The sequence below is a fragment of the Pipistrellus hanaki genome (assembly GCF_964339955.1).
Source record: "Pipistrellus hanaki genome assembly, chromosome: 3".
Classification (NCBI taxonomy): Eukaryota; Metazoa; Chordata; class Mammalia; order Chiroptera; family Vespertilionidae; genus Pipistrellus; species Pipistrellus hanaki.
In genome coordinates this window covers 189,475,846-189,499,413 of record NC_140505.1, presented here as the reverse complement: position 1 = coordinate 189,499,413, position 23,568 = coordinate 189,475,846, and the positions used below count along the sequence as shown (strand labels likewise).

Here is a 23,568-nt window from a genome sequence, read left to right as displayed (position 1 = left end):
CACCTAGATGCACAGGTAAGGATGAGCCTCACCTCGATGAGGAAGTCTCCCGTGCGCAGCCCAGCCCTCCAGGCCACGCCCTCCACATCCACAGACTCGAGGTACTGAAGTGCAGGGAAGGCCGGTGTGGGGGTGAACTCCTCGATGGGGGTCTCTGCTGCAGGGGTGGGCGGGGCGTTAGGGAGGGGCTTCACTAGTGTGTCCAGGTAGAGGCGGCTGTCACACAGCAACAGCCCAAGAGTGGTGAAACCAGCTCAACAGATGAAACCAGACAGAGCGCCCTGGGCTGGGCAGTGGGTAGACACCACCCAGGACAAGAGCCAATTCGGGAATCCAGGGTGCATCGCTCTGAGAAACTCCCCTCTCACCCCCACCAGAGAGGCCCCCACTGGGTCAGGCACACTAGAGCAGCAATCTTGGACGTCCACAAGGAGGAGGAGTCCCTGCCCTGTACTGAGACATTCCAGACGGAGAGTACAGTCACAGCAGAGGGTCAAGGGGGGGGGGGGGGGGCTGGATAGGGAATGGGGTGACACCAGGGGCAGGAGCAGGGGCAGGCAGGAGAGCAGAGGGGCAGAACAGAAGCCCCAAACCGTCTGCAGACCCTGCCAGCCTGACACCCCAGTCCCCAACCCTTCATTACCTTTGGCTCCCCGAAGCACGAAACCAAAACCCTCGTGGTCCCGTTTCTGCAGGATGGCCACCTTGTCATCAATGACATAATCGCTGGTGGAGGAAAGCAGGGATGGGGTGAAGAGAGGCCTAACACACTTGCCAAGCTGACCCTCACACATGCCCCAAAAAGGATCCCTCAGACAGGACCCACCCTGGAGGGTTGCCCTTGGACTGACCTGGGAGGGCAGAAGACAAGGGGCTGGGCACCACCGCTCCCTCCTCCTTCCTCATCACCCAGGCCTCTCCGACCAGCTTTCAGCCCCCCTTTACATTTAACGTCCCACTTACATGCGTGCCCACCTGCCCACCTGCCCAGCTGCCCTGCGATACCTGTGAGAGGTGAGGCTGTCGTAGGAGCCCACTGTGTAGTGGCGGAAAAGTCGCTTCGTCCGGTCCTCCCGGGTTTCTGAGGAGAGTTTCAGTTGCTGAAGGAGGGTCATATCCTCCAAGTGGCCTGAACAGCCCCTCAACCACAGTGGTCACCAGCCTCTGCCCATACCCCCTGGACTGGTTGTGCCACATGGAAGTGGGGGAGGGAGGCAAATCCGAGGCCAGAGTGGACCATGTGGGAAATTCTGGCCTCTGGGATCAGGTTTCAGAACAGGACAGGGGCTGTGGGTCATCTCTCCACCATGCACATGGCAGACTGGACAAGGCCAGGGCCATCCACAGAGAACCGGAGCCCGGAGCTACCAGCAAAAATGTTCATGTGTGAGGCACATGCGTGTGGCCCATAGTCACATCTAAGTGCTGTGCTCACATGTGCTTATGCATATGCATGTCTCTGTGTGTGTCCAGTCATGTGCCTATATGAGTCATGCTACATGCCCACATGCACTGCCATGGAAGCGGCACTGTGTCTTCACTGAACCCCTCACACGGCCCACTGATGCTCAATCTCATGGGGTGCCTTGCTCCAGGTCCAGCCTCTGAGTGCACACCAAGTCCAGATGTGGGAGCTGGTCCCTTCCCTGATGTCACTACATCACAGAGTTTTGTCCCACCTATACTCTTGATCTCGGCGTCCCTCACAACTACTGCCCCATCCCGGCCTCCCTGATCCCCTGCAAACCTGCACCTCCCTACTCCAGGCTCACTTCTCCAGCTGCCCATGAACCAGATTTTCTGCTCCCAAACCACCTCGCACCTCTGCCTCCAAGCTGTTCCCCCAGATGGTTTCACTGCCACTCACCTTTCATCCCTCAACTCCTCCCTCATTCTCTATCATTGTTTTAGGCCTCTGAAAATACAGCAGAGTTTACAATTCTTTCGAAGAGAGAGAGCAGACAAGAAATACATATATACATAACATGTCAGATGCTGATAAATGTTAAGAGGATGCAGGAATGGATTACAGAGAAAGTTCACGGTTCTAGGGTGATGGAGGGAGAGATGGATGTAAAGATGGGTGGATGGGTGGGTGGTCACCTCAAGGCCTCCCCAGGAACAGACAGTTGAGCAAAAGCACAGGCCATGAGGCAGCGACCATGGATTGCATGGGTAAAGGTTTCCCGGAGGTGGGCACTTAGGGTAGGAAATGAGATCAAATGAGAACCTATGATTTTTTAAAATGTGTTTTTATTTATTTCAAGGAAGAAGGGAGAGGGAGAAAGAGACTGAACATCATTATGATTGATAATCACTGATCGGCTGCCTCCTGCATGCCCCACACTGGGGATTGAGCCCGCAACCCGGGTATGTGCCCTTGGCCAGAATCAAAACTGGGAGCCTTCAGTCTGCAGACTGATGATCTATCCACTGGGCCAAACCAGCTAGGGCCCTATGATTTTTGATGACCTATCTTTTCCACTAATTGCGAGCTCTCATTTATTTCTGTGATCCTAGCACCTTGATAACTAGAAGGATAGAGGAGTGAACAACTGGGTGGGTAGGTGGACGAATGAGTATATGATGGATAGAGGAAAGGAGGGATGGAACAAGAAATAGATGGAAGGAGGGACAGAGAGCAGGAGGGATGGGTGGAGGAGTCAAGGGTAACCGATGCATAAACAAATGGGTAGATGGACTGAGTGGTTTGATGGACAGGGGATAACTAGATTGGTGGATGGATGGAAGGATGGGTGGACGAATGGATGAACAGATGGATGAGAGGGTGGATGGATTAATGGACAGATGAATGATGGATGGACAAATGGATTGACAAATAAACAGATGGATAGATGAATGGATAAATGGATAAACAAGTGGAGAGATGGATGGATGGATGGATGGATGAATGGAAAAATGGATGGATGAATGAAAGGAAGGAGGGTTGGGTGCACGGGGTGATCTGGGTGGGTTGATAGATGGGTAGAGATGGCAGGATGAATGGGTGAGTCAAAGGATAAAGGATATGAGTAGAGAAAACAGAAAAGAAAGAGCCCCTCTTAATGCACATGTCAAGGCAAGTATAGGCAAGTACTTGTGTGATGTTCAGTACTCTGATGGTCCCCTTCCAGGCTCTCCGTATAGAGAAGGGAAATTCACCCTGTGGGGCCCCTAGGTTTATCACCCTGGCATCCTCCCAAGCACTGATCTGTTCTTTTCTCCCCTCCTTGCACACACTGCCCATCCTGACAGAGACCTCCTCGGACACCATGCACTCACCATCCTGCATTGCAAGGCCAGAGCAGGCCAGGCCTCATCACTGCTTCTCCTTGCCTCCACCACACCCTTCTCACATTGACCCAACTTTAGACATGTCCCTCATGCCTGCCTGTAAAAGGACCCAAATTCCTCAGTTCACTAGCCTCCCATTTTTAGACTTTGTCAACCAAATTGTATTTATTATATAACACAAATTCATTTTCCAGTTTCATTAATCAGACACATAGCAGAAGCCAGCTGAAGTGAAAACATGCAGCATGACCACCCCCCTCCCAAGTACTGGGTAGGGAGGGAGAGAAGGAGGGAGAGAGGAAGGGAGGAAGGGGAGGACAGCTGCCAGAGCCACAGCCTTCCAGGTGTCCTACAAATCAGCCTCTGAACAAACAGGGCTTCGCCTCACCTTCTCCCTGTCACAGCTCAGTGGCTGCAGGAGGCACCCCCTCTGCTGACTCCTGGCATCAGCCTAGCCCCCATGTGTTGGCATGGTGTCCCCTTCTTGGCCTCTAAGTCTCTCTCTGTCCCTACTCCAGTCTCAGAAACAGATCTTTCTTTGGATCTGGGCCTGTTGGAAGCAGGTTCCCATTCCTGGGCTGCCTCTGGCCTCTGGCACAACCCAACCTTGGGTCCCAGATCAGACTCTGCCCAGAGCGCTGGCAGGCCCGGCCTGCACCGAGGACAGAGTTACTCCGCCCCTCCCAGCAGGCAGACTCCACAGGCCTCTCTCCCTCTGCCCACCCAGGAATGCTCCCGTCTACCCAGGTACCTTCTGACATTCTTTTGGGTGACAAACCCCACAGCTATCCCATCTAGGAGCCCTGTAGTTGCCCAGAGGCCAACAGTTCCTGCAGCAAGGTACTACTGTGTGCTCTCTCCCTTCCCAAGACTTCAGCCCACCCCACCCACCTCCTCACCCACCTCCAACTGCCCTGCCTGGTCCTCACATTAACCATGAGTGACCTGCACACTCAAGATAGCACCCCATCTCCTCCTGCCACCCTGCCACAAACTCCAATCCACTGTCCTCCCCCTGGAGACACAGCCACCTAAAGGGCCTCACATCCCCACTCTAACCCTGCCACCCCTCACTGCACACTCGGATATCACCCACCCAGGGCCCATGAACTGTGCTGGCCACAGCACAGACCCTGCAGCCACTGCCTGTGTCATAAACGAGGCTGCTCCCAGGCCATGGAACAGGCCCTCCTAGAAAGGGACCAACATCCGCTGTCCCCCCTCCAGGACCTGCTGGGACAAGGGAACCGGTTTCTATATGTGAAGTGCTTGAAACCACAGCCAGCACCAGGACGCTGCTCAGAGCATGCCAGACGCCAGTACACGCAGATGGGCTCTGCTCCCGCCACCATCAGCTGACCATCCAGAGGACTCCTGGTCATCCTTCAAGGCTCAGCTCAAACACCTCTGCTTCGAAGCCCTGACTCCTCAGGCAACCCCGCGAGCATCTTGTATTAACACTGTGTTTCAGCCACACACAAACGTGAAACCACTGCGCTGCCTGCTCCTCTCCAGCCAGAGAGCCGGCCTCTGTGATCCCAGCTCCCAAGACAAGATCCAACACACGCCAATAAACACCTAATAAACATATGCTATTCTCCAATTCCAGCTCCAGTCCAGACCTCCCTCCCACCCTCCCCAGCCGCAGCCTTAAGTCCAGCTGTCCTGGAGCCACACAGTTCTCAAACCAGAGCCCTCACTGCTCACCCCGTGGGAGCGCACAGACCACTCCAAACTCAACACATCTGGAGGCCCCCTCCTCCCTCTCCCCCCCATCAGGTTTGCACCCAGGCCCCAAACTCTGAAAGCTTTCCTCACTGAAGAGCTGCCCCACCTACCCCCACAGGCACACAATAGAGGGTCGCATCCCTGCCACACTCCCAGCCACCTGGAGAGCCATGAGGAAAAGGCAGGGAAGAGCCGAACAAACAGGAGAAGGCACCTGCTCAGGAGCAGGTCAGAGGCCACATTCCACAAGCGGCAGGAGTCCAGGCTACCTCGGGGCAGGCTTCCCTTGGGAAATTCTCAACCCAGGCTAAGAGGGCACAGCCCCCCAGAGCCCAAGTCCTATGCAGACAAAAGAGGCCTGAGCCCTGGGTCCAGAGATACCATGGTGATCACCACTGGCCACCACTCAGGAGAGGTCTCTCCAAGCCAGAAAGAACGCTCGTGGGTCTGGGAGCCTCCTGGGCCCTCTGAGTGCTCCTTGCAAGGCTACTGATTCCCTAGCTGTGCAGCTGCCCTGGCCTGGGGCCTCCAAAGGGCCTCGGATCACAGTACCCAGAGGGGTCCTTCCTGGAGGCCAAGACCATCCCACCTGCTGCCCTCAGCCTGCCTGGCTGCAGGGCACCCATAACAGCCCCTCTGGGCCCAACTGGCCTCATTTCCTCTTGGCGGATCCAGGCCTCCCTGCCCTGCCCACCTGGACAATCTGTCCACTTTGGAAAGACGTCTCCCTCCTCACAATGACCTCATTCCTTGTCTGCCAGCCACGCAGGAACCACGCACTCCAAGCACCCAGTATTTCTGTTAGGGCTGGCTAGTTATATGGTCACTGGGGGGCACATGTGGGACCACACAGGTGCATGCTCATACATGTATGTCCTGTGGGCATAGCACGCATGCCTCCACTACCGTGAAGTGTCTGTAAGTATGTGCAGGGTGTGTGTGTGCCATGTGTCTGCTGTGCACACAAGTTTGCGTCCATATTGAATGTGTGTTTGAGTTTACCCTTAACTTTTCCCTGAATGTCCACATGTATTCAGCTCTGAGAAAGGCCACAGGGGACCGAGGGAGCAGCCCAGGGGACGTGGGGGTCACTCACCATGCCGTGTATCATACTGTCTCATCTGCACCTCCTCCACGCAGTCGGCCGGGAACCAGCCCGTGCGGCCTTTCACGGTCCCCTCCCAGAAACCGCCCTCCCCAATGCTGAGCACTGGGGGGACAGAGGCCAGAAAGGCTGTCAGGCAGAGCAGGGCCGCAGGGACCCACACCTCCCCCACCGCTCCCACCACCACCTCAGGCTCAGGTTCTCCCACCCACCCATCACCCTTCCTCCCTCCCCTTCCTTCATCCTCCTGGCGTTTTCCCTGGAAAGATTTCGGGATCCACGCGGAAGAAAAACGAACAGATGGGCACAGCACAGGACGGGCATGTGGGGGACAGAGAGACACAGATGGACACACTCGCGGGGGACAGGCGGCTGAGGCAGGGGCCACCAGGTGACCCCTCTCCTCCCATTCCATCCTTGCTGTCACCACCCCAGGGTCACTGACCAGAGGGCAGGGTCACTGCTTTGGCCAGGGGATTGGGCCACAGATGGACCAGGCAGGCTGACCCTCAGGACTGGTTCCTCCCCAGGCTCCCCTGGCATAGGGCACCCACGAAGACAGGGCCCCGATGATGGCAGAGAACCCCAGACTAAGAGAAGCCCGTCGTGTGGCACAGGGTTCCCCAGAACAGAGGAAGCCCCGTGCCAGAAACCCTCCTCATACACAGATACCCACATCATTGTCACAGACATCACCCACCGGGCACAGGTTCCCCACAGAGCACAAGGGTTCCCAGGCAAGAAGTCCCAGAAGTGACACGAAACCCCATAACCACAGGGAGTCTGTAATGGGATGGGGTCCTTCGAACACAGAGAACCCCAATGACACCAGCCCCTGTGACCAGAACACCCCACGACTAGAGGAGCCCATCGCGATGGAGGGACAGGAACCCCATCCACACAGACCCCTCCCGGACACGGAGCCCTTCACGGCGACACAGGGGTCCCCCGTGGCAGATGCATCCCATAATGAGCGCCGTGGCTCCAGTGCCCAGGGAGACCCCAAATGGCATCAGCCCCTCCAGACCGCGGGGCACCGACCCCGCCCCCCGCGCCCCTCACCCTTCACGGCCTCGCCGCGGTGCAGCGGGATCTCGCCCTCGCCCTGCGGGCTGTGCGCCTTCACGGCGATGAACTTGCGGCCGGGGACAGCGCTGTAAAGTTTCCGCTTCGGGCCGCGGGGCGGCGGCGCGGGGGGCGCGGGGGGCGCCGGGCCGGGGCCGGGCGCGGGGCCGGGGCCGCCGGGGCCGCCGGGCCCGCTCGGGCTGTAGACGAACACGTAGGTGACGGACGCGATCCCGGGGGGCAGCGGGCACGCGAAGCCGGCGCCCGGGGCCTCCATGGCGCGCGGCCCGGCCCCGCCGCCGGCCTCACCGCAGCCGCCGCCGCAGCGCCCGCCGCCCGCCGCCCGCCGCCGCCCGCCCGCCCGCCGGGGGCCCGGCCCGGGGCCGCTCCATGGGCCGCGCCGCCGCGCCCGGCCCGCTCCCGCCAGCGCACGAGCCGCGCCCGCTCAGGGCTCGGGGGCCGCGGGGCTGCGCTCCCGGGCGCGCCGGGCTCGCTCCATGCCGCCGCTCCGCGCCCCGCCTCCCCGCGCGGCTCCTCCCTCTGCGGGCGGCGGCGGCCGGCCCTCCCCCGCTCTCCGCGGCCCCTCGCGCGCCCCCACGGGGAGACCAGAGCGAGGGGACTGCGGTGCGCGGAGGGCGGAGGGCGGAAGGTCGGGCGGAGGAGAGCGGGGAAGGGGCGGCGAGACCAGCCGGAGCGGCCAGGTGGGAGCTGGGGCAGGCTGGGCGCTATGAAGGTTACCTCCCAGCCACAGGCGCCCCTCTTCCCCCCTCGCCCCGCGGGTCTGCGCACTCCCCCCCCCTCCCCCGCCCCGCTCCTACCCGCTGCTCTGGCCTTGGCCTCCTCACACTCTGACCGTTGGCTGCCATGCATCGTGCGCCTTAATCCCCCTCCACCTGGGTCCTCTACTCTTTGGATACTGCCCTGAGGCCCAAGCACACTCCCGGAGTGCTGTCCCCCGCTGGGCACCGAGCGTGAAGCCGCGGTGGGGTCCTCCACCTTCGTCCTGTTCAAAAGCCTGCACTGGCTCCCTAGAACCTAGGCAGGCCGGATCCACATCCTCAACCAGTAGTGGGAGCTCTCTGGGACTGAGAAGTAGTCACAGCCCAGCCACACACATGGGTACCTTCCTTTCCCTCCTCTGTGTATGGTGGCGTTTTTAACACCTCAGTATTCTAATCATGCTATTCCAGCCCTTGCTACTGTCTCTCAGCCACAACCCCCTCTCCTCTGCCCTGTGATGCTGTTGCGATCTCGATCTCTCCGGGGCTAGGGGCTCCCTTCCAGGCTCTGCCAACATGGGACGCCAGGGGAGCCACCACCTCCCTCCCCCACCCGCCCCACCCCATCTCAGCTCAAAAGCCACTTTCTCTCCTTGGACCAAAGGTGACACCCCCTCCCCACCCCCCACCCCCCCCACACACACACACAAAGACCCTCTTCCCTTCAGGTTCACCAAACTTCTTCAGCCCCTTCTGGCCACTCAGGGCAGCCCCCTTACTTGGATCCCTGACCACCTCACTGCTTCTTAGCCCTGGGCCTCAGCTGTCACTGTCCTCCTAAGACCTTCCTGCTATTGGCTTCCACCACTTCCACCACCCTAGGCACCAGCTAAATGTTTGTAGAAAAATAACACTAATAATTCTGGCGTCCCCCACAAAGCAGTTTGCTGGTGCCCCACACATAGCAGGTCTTGCTTTTGTGTTTGTTAAAAGGCGAGGAACACACAAAAGATCAATGAAAGCAGGGCATCCACACAGCTCCAAGCAGGAACGACCCTCTGCAAAATGTAAACAGCCAGAAGTTTGTTCTTCCAGCCCAGGGGTGGGGAACTTTCTTTCTGCCAAGAACCATTTGGATGTTTATAACATCATTTGCAGGCCATACAAAATGACCAACTTAAAAATTAGCCTGCTGTACTTGGTCAAACATCTCATTAACTCACCCCAATGCCATGGCAGGGCCAGACCAAATGATTTCTCAGGCCTTGTACAGCCTGTGGGCTGGACATTCCCCACCCGTTTTAGCCACTGGACTATCCCACCCTTAAAAAAAAACAAACCACGGGACATGCAAAGGCTTCAGGGAGAACTGAGATGACTTGGGGCAGAACAGGCAGCCTTGAAGTCTGGGCAAGGACACAGACAGAGCAGGCATCACAAATCAAGGCTACATGAGCAGGGAGAATGACAGGTGATAAAGTGGGTTTTATAAGCTCCTGCTGCACCCCACGCCCTCTGCTGAGCACAAGCTTAGGAAGTTTGGGAATTGGATCTACGTGCTTCCTAGCTCTGTGACTTTGGACAAATCACCCACCCCACCTGAGTGTCAGGACCCTCATCCGTAAAATGGCACTGACAGAGAACAGCCTTGTGCAGGGTCAAGGTTAAGCTAGACAATGGAACCCAGCTGTCATTGTGAAAACAGCTGTTTGTGTGATACACTCAACAGTGTTTTGCAAGTACCTTCCCTACAACCTGCTCTGGGAAAACTGAGAAGCTAGAACAATGGCTCCTGCCCTGGCCAGTGTGGCTGGCTCAGATGGTTGGAGCATCTTCCCGTACACCAAAGGTTGCAGGCAACCCATCAATGCTTCTCTCTCACGTCGATGTTTTCCTCTATCTCCCTTCCTTTTTCTCTAAAATCAATAAAAATATGCCCTCCAATGAGGATTAAAAAAAAGGAACGATGGTTCTTGCCCTGTAGGTGCAGGCAGGAGAAATGCTTTCACCAGCAGCGGCTGGGGGCACTGTGGGCCAGGGGCTTCTCATAGGGACCTCTCACCAGGTTCAGAAGGCTTCCAGACGAAAACGACTTAGGTAGGAGTAGTCCTACCTTACTGATGAGAACCCCAAGCACAGAGGGGTTGGCTGACCTGTCCAAGGCGGCTCCCGGCCCCCCCCCCTCCCCCTCGCGCCATGCTGGCTCCTCCCAGCTTGGGCCCTGGTACCCATCCACCCAGACCTCGCCAGGGCCTCCCATACCCTCCTACCTGATGTTGCTCTGGCTGCCCCTGCCTGCTTCAGTGCCATCGACGTCGTTCTCTTTGTCACCATCATGGTCCCGGTCTTTGTCTTTCTCCTCCTGCAGCCGCTGGAGCAGCAGCTGGTGGGGGAGGCTGCGCAGCGAGGGTCCAGGGGAGGCTGCCGGCTGCACCTCACCCTTCAGGTTGATGTCACTGGCTGAGCGCTGCAGGGGCCGTGGGGAGGCCAAGCCACTGGGGCCGGCCAGCCGCCGCCGCTTTGCATAGCTGGGGGTTTCCCTAAATGGTACTGGGGGTGGGGAGCACATAGGTGAGGCTCTGGGCAGCCAGACAGGGTGGCCAACTTGTCCTGGTTTCAGATTTTAGAACTAAAAATCCTGTGTCCCACGAACTGCCTCAGTCCCGGGCAAACCAGGAGAGCTGGCTACCCCGAAGCTCCCACAGGGGCCACATTCCAAACTGCCTGTAATTGGAGCTTCAGGGGCAGAAGCCTGGTCTTCCCATCAGCCAGGTGAGCTCTGGGAGATGCTTAGAGCTGCTCTCAGAACGGCTCGTTTCAGGGGAGACAGAAAAGGCCACATATTTGGTGACAAATCTCACCAGGTGCTGCTGCACGGGCCATGGAGTTATCCCACCAGGAGACTGTAAGGGAGCATCTAGGCCAGGGGCTGGCAAACTTCTGTCAAGAACCAGTCGCCGTTTCAAGCTTCATAAGCCACACTGCCTCTGTTGCAGGACCCAACACTGCCACCGCCGCAGCACAAAAATAGCCACAAACATAGAAGCAAATGGGCTGTGGCTGAGTTCCAATAAAACTTTATTTAAAAACCAGATGAGGATTCAGAAAACATGGTCCAACTACATGCTATTTACAAAAGAATTACCTCAGATCCAAAGACACAAGCAGGTTTAAAGTAAAAGGATAAAGGAAGATATTTCATGTAAATAGAAACCAAAACCAAGAGAGCTATGTAGCTGTATTCATATCAGACAAAATAGACTTAAAAAGTGTTACAAGAGACAAAGGACATTATGTTGATAAAAGTGTCAATTCATAAATAGATTAACAATTATTAACATATATTCATCAAACAACAGAGTATCAAACAAAAATAGGAAATAAACATTGACACATTTGGATAAATAGTTCTATAATAATGCTTAAGACTTTAATACCTACTTTCAATAATGGATAGAACATTTAGAGATGATCAATAAAGACATAAAAGACTTGAACCAAGAGACCTAACAAGATATATATATGGAGAAAACAGAGGGGGGAAGGTGGGGGACACTCCACAAACCAACAGCAGAACACATTCTTCTCAAATATACATAGAACATTCCTCAGGACAGACCAAAGCAAGTCTCAATAAATTTCATAACTGAAATCAGACAAAGTACCTTTTCCAATCACAATGAAACTAGAAATCAAATACAGGAAAAAAAGAAAGTTCACAAATTTGTGAAAATTAAACAACACAATCTTAAACATCCAATGTGTCAAAAGAGAAATCACAAGGAAAATTAGCATATACTTTGTGAAAATGAAAACAAAAATACAACATACCAAAACTTAAGAGATTCAGCAAAAGCTATGCTATGAGGGAAATTTGTAGCCGAAAACACCTATGTTTAAAAAGGATAGAAGTCTCAAAAATCAATATCTTAATTACATATCTTAAGGAACTAGAAAAAAGAGAAGCAAACCAAACACAAAGCTAGCAGACGGAAAGAAATAATAAAGGTTGGACAGAGATAGTAAATGAAATAAAGAATAGAAATACAGAGAGAATCAATGAAACCAAAGCTATTTCTTTGAAAATATCAACAAAATCAAACCTTAGCTAGACTGAGGAAGAAGAAAAAAAGATGGACACATGTAACTAAAATCAGAAATAAAATGTGAGGCATTAGTACCAATCTTAGAGAATTAAAAAGGAATATGAAAAAATGCTATGGACAATTATATGCCAACGAATTAGATAAGCTAGACGAGATAGACAAATTTCCAAAACTGACTGCAGAAGAAAGAGAAAATCTAAAAAGGCCTATAACAAGCCAAGAGATTGGATCAGTAATTACAAATCTCCCAACGAAGAAAAGTCCAGTATCAGATAACATTATTGATTACTTCTACCAAACATTTAAAGAATTAACTCCAATCCTTCTCAAACTCTTCCTAAAAATTGAAGAGGAAGGAACACTTCCTAATTCATTCTATGAGTAATTAAAAACTGAGCAAAGGACTTGAACAAACACTTCAAACAAGAATACAAGTGGCCAATGAAAAGATGCTCAGCACCATCAGCCATCAGGGAAATGCAACTGGAAACCCTCAATGAGATGTCATTTCACTCAGACTAGAATAGCCATATTAAAAAAAAAAATAAAAAAAAAAATTGACAACACATTTTGGTGAGAACCTGAAGAATTTAGAACCCTCACACATTCCTGGTGGAATTGTAAAATGGTGGAAAACAATTTAGCTGTTCCTCAAAAAGTTAAATGCAGAATTATCATATGATCCAGCAATTCCACTCCTAAGTATATACCCCAAAACAACTGAAAACAGGTACTCAAGCAAATACTTTTCACACATGTTCATAGCAGCACTACTTACAATAGCCAAAAGGTAGAAACAACCCAAGTGTCCACCCAAGGATGAATGGATAAACAAGAAGTCACATATACAAATAAGAAAATACTATTCAGCCATAAAAAGGAATTAAACTGTGATGCTTTCTACAATCTGAATAAAGCTTGAAGATGCGTTGAGTGGGAAGAAGCCAGACCAAGAGTTACATAGTCTGATTCTATTTATATGAAATATCCAGAATGGTAAATCCATACAGGCCAAAAATATATTAGTGGCTGACATGGGTTGAAAGATGAGAACGTGGAATAATTGCTTAGTTATATAGGGTTTTCTTTGGGGTGATAAAAATGTTTTGGAATTCAATAGAATTGGTTGTATAACATTGTGCATGTACTAAATACCACTGAATTATTTAATTTAAAATAGTTAATTTTATGTTATGTGAATTTAATTTTAAATGAAATTTAAATCCTCAATTTTAAAGCCTGAATTTAAAAACAAAGAAATGTTGATTGGGACTGCATTTGGCATGCAGGGCATCATTTGCCAAGCCCTGTTCTAGACTTCTGTGACGTGACGAAGTGTGGGCTACGGACCAGCAGGCTCACCTTGAGCTGGAGCTCCTTAGAAATCCGGAATCTCGGGCTCCATCCAGGCCCACTGAGTCAGAGGTGATCAGGTGAGAAGATGTGACCTGAGAGTGGGTGGGGACCTCCCTAGTGCACCTTCAGAGCACTGGGGGACACAAGCCCATGTGGACACGTGCCTGAGTGTGCGCGTGGTTGGTGCGGGACGTGGGTCTGAAAGTGGCTGCTCCCAGGCCAGGGTCCTGTTTCAGGCCTGGCAGTCTAGAGGGGCAGGTGGGGCTGCCAAGAGGCCTCAAGTGTTCTGTCCCCAGAAGGTGACAGGCCCCAGCCTGGCAGACTCCTGCAGCTCCTCTGTGTGAAGCCCCACCCAGGTCCCCGCGCTGAGAAGGACATGGCAACTTGTATCTGTCACTGAGGAAGGGTCCTTGGAGTGGATGTGTGCAGAGGGAGTTAGGGGGACAGACCCCTGGATGGCCCAGGTCTGAAGATAGGCTCTGCCGTTTACCCGCTGTGACTCAGTTTCCCCTTCTGTAAACGTGAACTAATAATCACTCATGGAGGGTGTGGTACTGAGAGTAAGTTAGATAACAACAGGGTTTATAGCAAATACTCATGACTACATTCGCCTGTGGCTGTATCATCCAAGTGTACATGTGACAAGTGAGCAGGAACGGGTGAGCAGCGACAGAGACAATCACCACCGGCCTAAGTGATATAGATGCTGGCCCCATACCTGGACCCACCTATGGCACTTCTAACCCCAACCAGAGAGTGCACCTTGGGTCGGCCAGGCAGTCAGCTGCCATAAAGGTGCCCCCTGGATCCCGAGCATCTCTGTCCACGCCACTAAAATGAGAGTCAACTGGGGCCCTCCTGCCGCTCGGCTTGGCTCAGGCAAGCCTCCTCCCCCATCAGCTGGACTGAGGCCATGGCCAGAGTCCAGACCCACAGAACCAAATCCCAATGAGGTCAGAGGTGAGAAGTGGGTGCAAATAACAGTAAAAGATCATTTTTGCTTAAGAGAAACAAAAGCACAGAGGCCCTAAGCACCTTTCCCACAGTTAGAGGACCACAAGCCGAAAAGAGACTCCACACATCCATGGGCCCAGGTCCTCCCAGGCTAACAACCTCTGCAAGCTCAGGCCCAGCCAGACTGAGGCATCTCCTGCCCCCAACACACCTCCAACCTCAGCACAGCTCTCTGTCAGCCAGAGTCTCACCTGACACTACTTCACTCAGCGGATGGACACTGCTGCCCTGGACCCGCTTACACCCAGGACCCACTACCCATTACCATGGTCCCAGCCCTGCTCAGGCATCAGGGGTCCATAAGCGAGCCTTACTGCTGGGAGGTCTACTCAGGGGAGACCCTACAGAGAAAGGTCCTTAAAGGTGAACTTGGCCTTAATCTCAACCCCAGTCCAAAATTCAATTCCAGACTTGACATTAACTTTACATTATAACCGAGAAGGGCCCTAACCTTACTAAGACCAGCCCTGGCTCTCTGCTACTCACTGTCACTCAGGGCAGAAAGGGAGCCTGGGAGTCTGTGTTTCAAAGAGAGCCATGGGCAGAAAAGCCGTGCCAACCAGGACACATGGGAGCCAAGAGGGGAGCCCCCATGTGGCCAGGTACCTGGAGGGGTGGCCTCTGGCCAGAAAATACTCTTCCTTGAAGAGGAGGCCCACCCATTCCTGCAGCCCCAGACTCTCTACCCCAGAGAAGTGTAGCAGAGTTCCTAGGACAGATCCCAGGCCAACCCACAGCTCTAGAGGCTGGGGGATGGAGGGTGGGGATGGGGCGGGGGGGCGGTGGAGGGGACCTCCCTGAGGCTGCTGGAGCGCCTGCCTGCCTGAAGTAGAGACTAGATGGCATGTCTGATTTTTCTTCTGGGACCACAAGTCACTCACACACCTGGCCTTGTGTGCTTGCATCACACTGATGTGACCCTGCCAATGAATTGCATTCTTGCTGTGGGCAGGGGCTCACAGCCATGGTCCCATACTCCCGGCTAGCCCTTAACTTGACCTAATGGGAAATTGAGCCTTGACCCTAAGTTCAACCCCCTCTCAACCTCAGTGGATCCCTAAACCCACCATTGGCCCCAATCAACAGCCCCAACCTAACCATACCCTTGATCTTGACCCTGACCCTCTGTCCACTCTGCACAGGCCATTCCCTTCCCTCAGTCCGTTTCCCAGCCCTGCAGGGGCCACAGATGGACTCACGGAATGGAGCACAGCTGCCAACGAGGGCTGGAAGAAGAGGCTCAGGGCATGAGGGCTCCCTTGTCACGTTCCCACTGACCCCAGACAACCCCCACAAACCCACCTTTAACATGGACCTGGGATGGGCAGAACTCACCGACATCCGAGTCTTTGTGGGTCTTGATGACCTCCGCCAGTTCAAAGTTCCCCGCAATGATGGCCACCTGGGGTGGGAGGACGGGAGAGGCTCAGCCACATCACAATCCCCATCCCTGGCCCCAGTGGCTCCTGGGGCTCCTGTCTTTGGTGGTTGGTGGCCCCAGGCTCAGACCCTGCCCCCGCCTAACCCTCCCACCAGTCTGCCCAGGACTGAGAGATATCCTGGGACACAGCTGAAACCAGGAGAGTCCTGAGCAAACAGGGGTGTGCCGGTCACTCCACCTATTCTCTCAATGGTCCCTCCACACACCACCTTTCCTGTCTTAGCCATGGCTCCCCACTGCCTCCCTCCTGTTACCCTCTCTCTGCCCTTCCCTCGCCCCTCAGCTATCTCAGCACCTGCTGGACAGCGCAGTGGCCTGATCTGCTCTCAGCTTTCTCCGTGGTCCCCAACTCCTCCCACACATTTCAGGCAAGATGGACACCCCTCCAGCTAGTCATCCAGGTGCCAAGAATCAAACCCGGCCAGAGAAAGGACTCAGAAACATGCCTAAATTAGTCAGGAGCTGGGACCACCCCTCTGACCCATGTCACCTCTGCACCCTCCTGTCTCTGGAAGGGCAGGCCCACACCTGTTTTCCCCTGGCCCCAGAGCCCTCTGACCCTCCTGTCCCAGAAAGTGAGAGTTCACCATCCACGGTGACCACCCCCATGAGCCAGTCTCCCGCTGCTGGCCACCCGGTCCCCACCCCACCCACGGAAGAGCGGGGGAGATTGCCTCAGGGAAGAACCAAGATCCAGAGAGGTCTAGCCACAAAGAGACAGACACCCCGGGGGCAGCCTCTCATTCCTGCGCACTCCAGTACCTGAAAGGCCGTCTGGCTGTTGTAATTGCGGACATCTTTGTTGGCGCCACGAAAAAGCAGGACACGAGCACAGCTCTCCTGTCGGCAGCGTGGGAGTGAGGGTCATGGGGTGACAGCACACTCCCACACATTCAGAGCATACGTGCATGGCATGAGACAAGCAGGGCAGGAGGTCCCACCTGGCCCAGAAGGCCCAGATGCACACAATGCACACCTGTGGTTCAGAACACACGTGTGTTCAGGAAATAGACATGCACCCGTAGGCCTGCAGGGCCACTGCTCACTGCAGACGCAAAACAAGCACGCCTGGAGGGACACCAGATCAGACGTGTACACACATGTAGTCACTGCACGGGATCACCCGTACCCACACACACGTGTACACCTACAGTCACACCTGGTTGTAGAGAGCACAGATGTGCAGGGCTGTGTTCCCCGAGGCGTTCTGGGCCCCCATGTCAGCGCCGTAGAACAGCAGGTGCTCCAGGTGCTGCACGTGCCCAAAGCGGCAGGCCTAAGGGAAGAGGGGGGTGCTGCTGTGCCTCTGACCAAGCCCGGTACCCCCACGCTTACACGGGCGAGAATCCCAACTCCTACAGAGAGAGCTGGAAATGCCCCTACTCCCGACAGAGCCCAGGACCTCACCCCTCGACAGGGCTCCCTGCCCACCTGGTGGATCTCCTGCCAGCCGTTCTCATCAGTGGTCCCCAGCTGAGCATGGTCGTGGAGGAGCAGCTCACAGCAGAGGGCGTCCCCGCCCCCCAGGGCGCTGTGGTACAAGGGCGTCAAGCCACGGCTGTCCTTGTAGTCAGGTGAAGCGCCCAGGTCCAGCAGGGTCTGAGGGCGAGGAGCCTCAGTCTTCACGCTGGACACAACTTCCTCCCCATCTTGGTCCACATGCCCCGCCCCGCCGGTACCAACCGTCAAAGCCGCCGCATTCCGCTGGCGCGTGGCACAGTGCACGGCAGTGAGCCCATCGCGTGTGCGGAAGTCCAGGTGGGCCCCACCGTTCCTCAGCACCTTCAGCAGGTCCGTGGCATTGTCCAGCTGTGCCGCAAGACTCAGGGGACACTCTGGGTTCAGGGACAGAGGAAGGTTACGTGCCGGCCACTCCAGCACCATGCCCCTCCCCCACTGCTCCTCACCTCCTGAGTCAGGGTCGTGGAAATTGGGGTCTAGCCCCTTGTCCAGCAGGCGGGCTACCTTGTCTGTGCTGTGTAGCTGGACGTAGTCCATGAACTTCTTCAAGTTCGCCTGGAACACCCGGCCATCCTGGTTAGCCCCATCACAACCACCATCATTGGCTGTCACCCACTTTCAAACAGCCAGACTCAAGCCTGGTCCTGGTCCTGGCAAGCATCCATGCTGCCCCAGCCCCTCGCCTGGTCCTAGTGCCACAAGGCCACCCAGGCAGGGACCAGCCCACCCTCACCCCCATCCTCATCAGGGTTCTGTCAGAGGTTCCAAGGTGGCCTGTTTCTTCCCTGGTCCATATTCCACATGCGCTCGCCCCCTGGCAGACCTCCCAGGAGCTTCTCCACCCGCAGGTGGGCCTACTTGTGCCAGGACCTCTCCTGCCTTTCATGTCACTCCACCCTGCATGAAGCCCCCGAGTCCCTGCTGCTACAGAAGCTTCACGCGCAGGCAGGTGCCTGGCTGGAAACATGCAGGCACACCGGAAATGGACAGGGCAGCACAGGGACCACACCACAGGAGGTGGCCTCCTCGGGTTGCTCAGGACGACTGAGGGAGAGACCTCAGCCGGATCCAGGGTGAGTGGTGTCAGGGTGGGGCAGCTGGAGCCCAGGCAGGCAGAGACACAAGGCTGTGGTATGAGGTTGAAACTCATCCTAAAAACAAGTAGGGCTCGCTGAAGAGCAAGAGACACCAGTGTCAACTGGCCAGCATGGCTCAGTGGTTGAGCATCAACCTACGAACCAGGAGGTCGAGGTTTGATCCCTGGTCAGGGCACATGCCCAGGTTGCAGGCTCAATCCCCAGTGTTGAATGTGCAGGAGGCAGACGATCAATGATTCTCTCTCATCATTGATGCTTCTCTCTCTCTCTTTCCCTCTCCTTTCCCCTCTGAAATCAATAAAAATATATTTTTTAGAAAAAGGAGTCACTCCTATCCTGTGGGACAGCTTTGGAGGAGACGTAACCATGGGAAGAACCAGGGTAACAGGGCCACAAAGGGGCCACAAGAGTCTCTGCAGCCAGAGTCAGGTCGCTGTTCTGGGCAGCAGAGGAGTCTGGCATAGAGGCTCCAAGGTCACAGAGGGGTCACTGGGGCTCAAATCCCTCATCCAGGCTCCAGAGAAGTGTCCAGCAAGCAAACGTTCCCTGGCTCACGGGAACCTGAGGTGGGAGCTCTGTGGTCCACCTGTGAGGAGGGCCTTCAGCACCACCCTGCCCCCCAGCATTCAGAGGAAGCAGCAAGGTGCCCCTAGCAATGGCACCTGGTAGTGACCCACAGGTGTGCCGGAGCACAAGCCCCAGAGTCAGCCAGATCTGGGTTCAGCCCCAGCTTCACTGGCTATACAGCTGTGAGCAAGTCACTAAATGGCTCAAGACTCAGTATCTCCCTGTGCCAATGGGTGGTAGTCCCTTCCTGGAGGAAACTGATGAGATGCCCAATTCCAAGTGCCCAGCCAGGTGACCACAGAGTGATCCTTCTCCCCCCCACCCCCCAAATGGTGGTGCTTGTTCGCTTCTCTCCCCTCCCCCACTCCAGGTTCTCCATAAAGCACATATCCCATCGCACTCCATCCTCCTGAGCCAGGATGGGCCAGAGGGTCTGATCCAACCAGAACCCAGCCCCAGACCACCTATCCCAGACCCGGGATGCCTGGAGTCTGCCCAGCCCTCCACCCCCAACCCCGGCTCTGGGCAAAATAGGCTGAGCCGAAGCTGTGTGGCTGCCTCCTTACCTTCGTGTGAAGCTTGGCAAACTGCTTATCATCGATGAGGTTCTGGGCATAAACTCGCCTCTTGTATCGAAACTGTTCAGGTAAAGAAAAGGCAGGGAAAGGCACTCACCTGGGCTGAGTGAACGCAGGCACAAAACCAAGTCCTGCTTACCTCTGGGGCTCAGGCCTCATGCGGATCATCCCCCTCAGCACAGAACCCCTCCCGCCAGCCACGCAGACCCGCTCCCCACCACCATGGGCACATAGCCAACCAAGCTAAGAGCGACACACGCCTCACCTAGCTGTCCGTGGCCTGCAATGGGCTTTCTGTCTCATTCCCGTCCCCAGAATTCCCTGGAAAACCCAGTCCTCTTCCAAGACCTGGATTCAGGCTTCCCTTCCCTGACACCCACTCTCTGAGCAGAACTGACCCTGGGCCACCAGAGGCCAAGCCAACTTGGAGCTCAGCTACCATAATGCTTATTGCATTGCTCACTGCACTTGGCATCCCTCCTCCCAAACCACGTGTCTGTGCCCCATGGCTACCAGGGCACTGATGGCCTTTACAGAATAAATGGGTGAGCAAATGAGGAAGGCTTAGGTTTGCTTCACAAACTCCAGGGAGAGGGCTGACGACACACAGACTACACGCTGGCTTACTCCACACACACTCTGGGCGCACCCCTGTTCGCACCCCAATCCTTGGAACCACGCTCTGGGCTCCCACCGCACACGCTGCTGACAGCAGGCCCGGCACACGGCTCCCTGCACACACGCCTCACACGGCTCGCCGCACGCACCGCACACACAATTCACATCGCTCCTGCCCTCCCGCACACAAAGCCCGGCTCCCACACCAACTGCTCACGCCTCGGCGAAGCCCACCACGCGCGCCCTCCTCCCGCCCGGGCTGCACCGGCCCGCCCGCCGCTCACCTCCAGGTAGGGCAGGGGCGTGTCCAGGTTCGGCGGGTACTCCTGCAGCAGCCGCTCCTCGTCCAGGAACTTGCCCGCGCGGCCCCGGGAGGGCGGCTGGAAGAGGCCGTAGTTGAGCGCGTCCTGGAGGCTGTGGTTGAGCGCGCAGAGCACGCGCTGCTTGGCGGCCCACACGGGCGCGGCCGGGTCCAGGCGCAGGCACTTCTGCGGCGGAGCGGGCTCGTGAGCGCAGCGCGGCCACCGGGCCCCGGGCTCCCCGCGGGAAGCCGGGACTCGGGAGCCCACGCTGCGGACCCGCGCCTCCACGGCCACCGGCAACGCCCCGCCCGCCCCAGGGCGGTGCTTCCCGGGGCCCCGCCCCGGGCGCTGGGGAGGGTCCCTCCGAGGCGGCGGGGGAGGGGTGAGTAGCCGCGGCCGGGGTCCCCGCGCCCAGCGCGGAGAGCACGGCGGGGGCGGGGGCGGCGGGGCCGGCGGGCTCACCGTCTGCTGCAGGTCCGGGATGCCGACGCGCACGACCACGGCGCCGGCCCCGGGGCCGTCCATCCCCGCGCCGGGGCCGGGGCTGCTCGCGGCCGGGAACGGGGCGCTCGGGGGCTCCACGCGGCGCCCCGGCCCCCCCTCGCCCCCCGCCAGGGCCCCGTCGGTCGCGCTGTGCGGGAGGGGGCCGGAGGGGGCCGGGGCCGACGCGGGGGACGGCGGCGCCGAGGGTTCCGCAGGGGCGGCGGCGGCGCGGCTCAGCTGCATGGGCCCGGGCTCCGCGGCGCTGCTTCCCGGGGGCGGGGGCGGCAGGGGGAGGGGGCCTGCGCCGGAGGGAAGCGGGGGCGGCCGGGGGGCTGCGCCGGGGCGGGGGCGGGAGGGCTCGGGGCCAGCCCGGGGCGGGGCGGGGCGGGAGCCTGGGAGGGTCCTGGCGAGTGGGAGGGTTCGTGCGGAGGGGGCACCAGCGGGCGGGGACCCGGGGCTGCCGCGTGGGGAGCCCTGGGCTGGGCGTTGGGAGTGGCTCCTGCGCCGCGAGCCTCCGCGGACCTCGAGGGAGAGGCGGCGAGGAGGGTCCTGGAGCTGGGGAGGGGCACGGGGCGAGGGAGGGCGGGAGAGAGAAAACCGGGGAATTAGTGTCCGGAGCGGCTGCGCCCCCTCTCCGACCTCCCACCCCGCCCCGCCCGCCGGAGGCCAGGGACCGGCAGGTACGGAGCCCGCCCTGGGCCCGGTCCGACGGCGGGACCTCGGGCGGGGTCGGGCCTATGCGCTCCTGAGCCAGGCTCCCCACGGCCCCCCGATGGCCACCGCGTTCAGGGAGCTCGCACCGGACTCAGGCCCCTCGTCCCCCGCCCGCTCCAGGCCCAGGTTCGCCCGACGCCCCCTCCCCGTCACCTTAGCGACGGCAGGATGGAGGTGCGACCTGTGAGGAAGGGCTAGGGGAGGGGGCGCTACGAGACTCCACCTGCGGCTGGAAGAGAATTTTAGTTTTTCCCGTTGTCTTGGCAACGCGGGCGGGGTGGCGAGTGGGTGGAGGAGCGGGAGCGCAGGGAAGAACTCGCTCCGGCACCACCACCCCGCGGAGCCTGCCGGCCCCCCATCCTCAGGGCCCACGGAACTGCCCCGGGCGTCCAAACGCTGCACCCCGGGGCCCCTGAACGTCGTCACATCCCTGCGCCCCAGAGGAATACCTCCTGACTCCCAGGACTCCCAAAAGCACGGCCCTGCGCCTCCCAGCAGAGCCGCGCACCCCCTGAGAAGGCACAGTGCAAACCCTCACCGCATGGGAACCTCACAGCCCGCCAACGTGGGGCACCCCTGGCGCCCGGAGTAAACGCGCTGACCTCGGCCGCCCCCGCCTTCGCCAGGCGCAGCCCTGGGTTCCCTGAGCTCCCAGGAATAACTTGAATGAACCCACACACAGAACACCTCCCGGCCCCTCCCCATGGCAACCTGGAAACACCCTCACCCCACGCGGAAGTGTTTGACATTCCCTCCAAGAGCAGCCCGCTCCCCACACAGCCACCACGGCCTCCCACCACCGCCCATGCCCGTCCCTCTGCCTCCAGGGCAGCCTCTGGGCCCCTCCTCCCCAGGCAGGGCCGCTTCCCAAGGGCCAGCTCTACCCCCTGAGGGCTCTCTCCACCCCCAGCCACCCCACTTTAGGGAAAATCTCTGACCCCCAGGTTCCACTGACCCGGCAGAGCTGAGCCTCCAGCGCAGTCTGTGAGTCTGTCTGGTCCCGCTTTCTCAGCAGACACTCCCTGCCCGGAACCGTGGCCCCAGGATGCCCAGACCTCCCACCTCCCTGTCCAGGCTCTTCCCAAGGCCACTGGCCTGGCCTGAGTGAGGGAGCTGAGGGTCCCCTGAGGCCTGGAGCAGGATGGGAAGGGCGGGGAAAGTCGGGAGCAGGAAGGGGCGGTTGGAAGCCCACTTATCTGCAGGAAGCACCTTGGGAAGCATGAGAGTTTGGATTTCCTGGCCCAGCCCTGGAGAGAGGAAACTACTGTTTCCGGTGCTCTGTGTCTCCATCTTCCTGCCCCTTCCCACTTCCTCCCTCCCCAAGTTACCCAGGCCCCCAACCCCATGCCCATCTAGAGCAGCCCTGCCACCCCCCCACACACACATCCATACCACCACCACCACCTCCACCTGCCTTTGCTACCAGCGGCTCCTCCCGTTGTGGCCACTGCAAGGCATGGACAAGCTTACCAAAGTCCCTGACAGATGCCAGAAGGCTCTGCCTCCCCCCATCCCCCACCCCCCTCCAGACTCAGAGCAGCCCTAGTCCTTCGCCAACTCCCTGCAAACCTGCCTGATGGCCACTACCCACCTGTCCCACCAGCCTGGACCTCACGTGGCCCTTCCTGCCTCCCAGGCCTCCCTACTTGAGCCCTTGCACCGATGCCCAACCCCTTGGGAGAGAACCTCCATCAGACTCATGGCCTCCTATCTCGGGCCCGGCTCAGCCCTGGGTGATATCAGAGCCCTCATACAGCGCTGGCTCTGCAAAGGGATGGCACATGTGCATGGAATCCAGGCCCACACTCCCCCACCACCCACAGCAGCAAAAAGCACGCCCAGAAGCCCTGAACCCACCTCGGGCCTCTGAGCTGCTGTGCAGTGGGTCTGCAGACGTGGAAGCCAAGGACACGGGCATTT

At 57.5% G+C, this 23,568-nt stretch overlaps 1 protein-coding gene across 5 annotated transcripts in view; it reads right to left on the bottom strand.

The window, feature by feature from the left end:
- The window catches only part of SHANK3 (SH3 and multiple ankyrin repeat domains 3), a 48,379-nt gene extending 25,660 nt beyond the window's left edge, over positions 1-22,719 (bottom strand). For 4 of the 5 annotated variants that reach the window (XM_084880059.1, XM_084880061.1, XM_084880063.1 and 1 more), the window contains exons 1-16: positions 22,604-22,719; positions 20,914-21,489; positions 20,434-20,637; positions 19,520-19,591; positions 17,736-17,844; positions 17,512-17,663; positions 17,260-17,427; positions 16,988-17,104; positions 16,591-16,668; positions 15,723-15,789; positions 10,182-10,461; positions 7,190-7,392; positions 6,119-6,232; positions 1,006-1,081; positions 644-726; positions 33-157 (exon numbers count right to left, since the gene is read on the bottom strand). In XM_084880059.1, coding sequence (XP_084736185.1) covers positions 33-157; positions 644-726; positions 1,006-1,081; positions 6,119-6,232; positions 7,190-7,392; positions 10,182-10,461; positions 15,723-15,789; positions 16,591-16,668; positions 16,988-17,104; positions 17,260-17,427; positions 17,512-17,663; positions 17,736-17,844; positions 19,520-19,591; positions 20,434-20,637; positions 20,914-21,177 — 2,112 coding nt within the window. In that variant the 5' untranslated portion in view covers positions 21,178-21,489; positions 22,604-22,719. Of the gene's footprint in view, positions 1-32; positions 158-643; positions 727-1,005; positions 1,082-6,118; positions 6,233-7,189; positions 7,393-10,181; positions 10,462-15,722; positions 15,790-16,590; positions 16,669-16,987; positions 17,105-17,259; positions 17,428-17,511; positions 17,664-17,735; positions 17,845-19,519; positions 19,592-20,433; positions 20,638-20,913; positions 21,490-21,801; positions 21,878-22,603 lie in introns of all 5 variants that reach the window. The other variant, XM_084880060.1, reaches the window with a different exon arrangement.
- Positions 22,720-23,568: the final 849 nt, after the last annotated feature.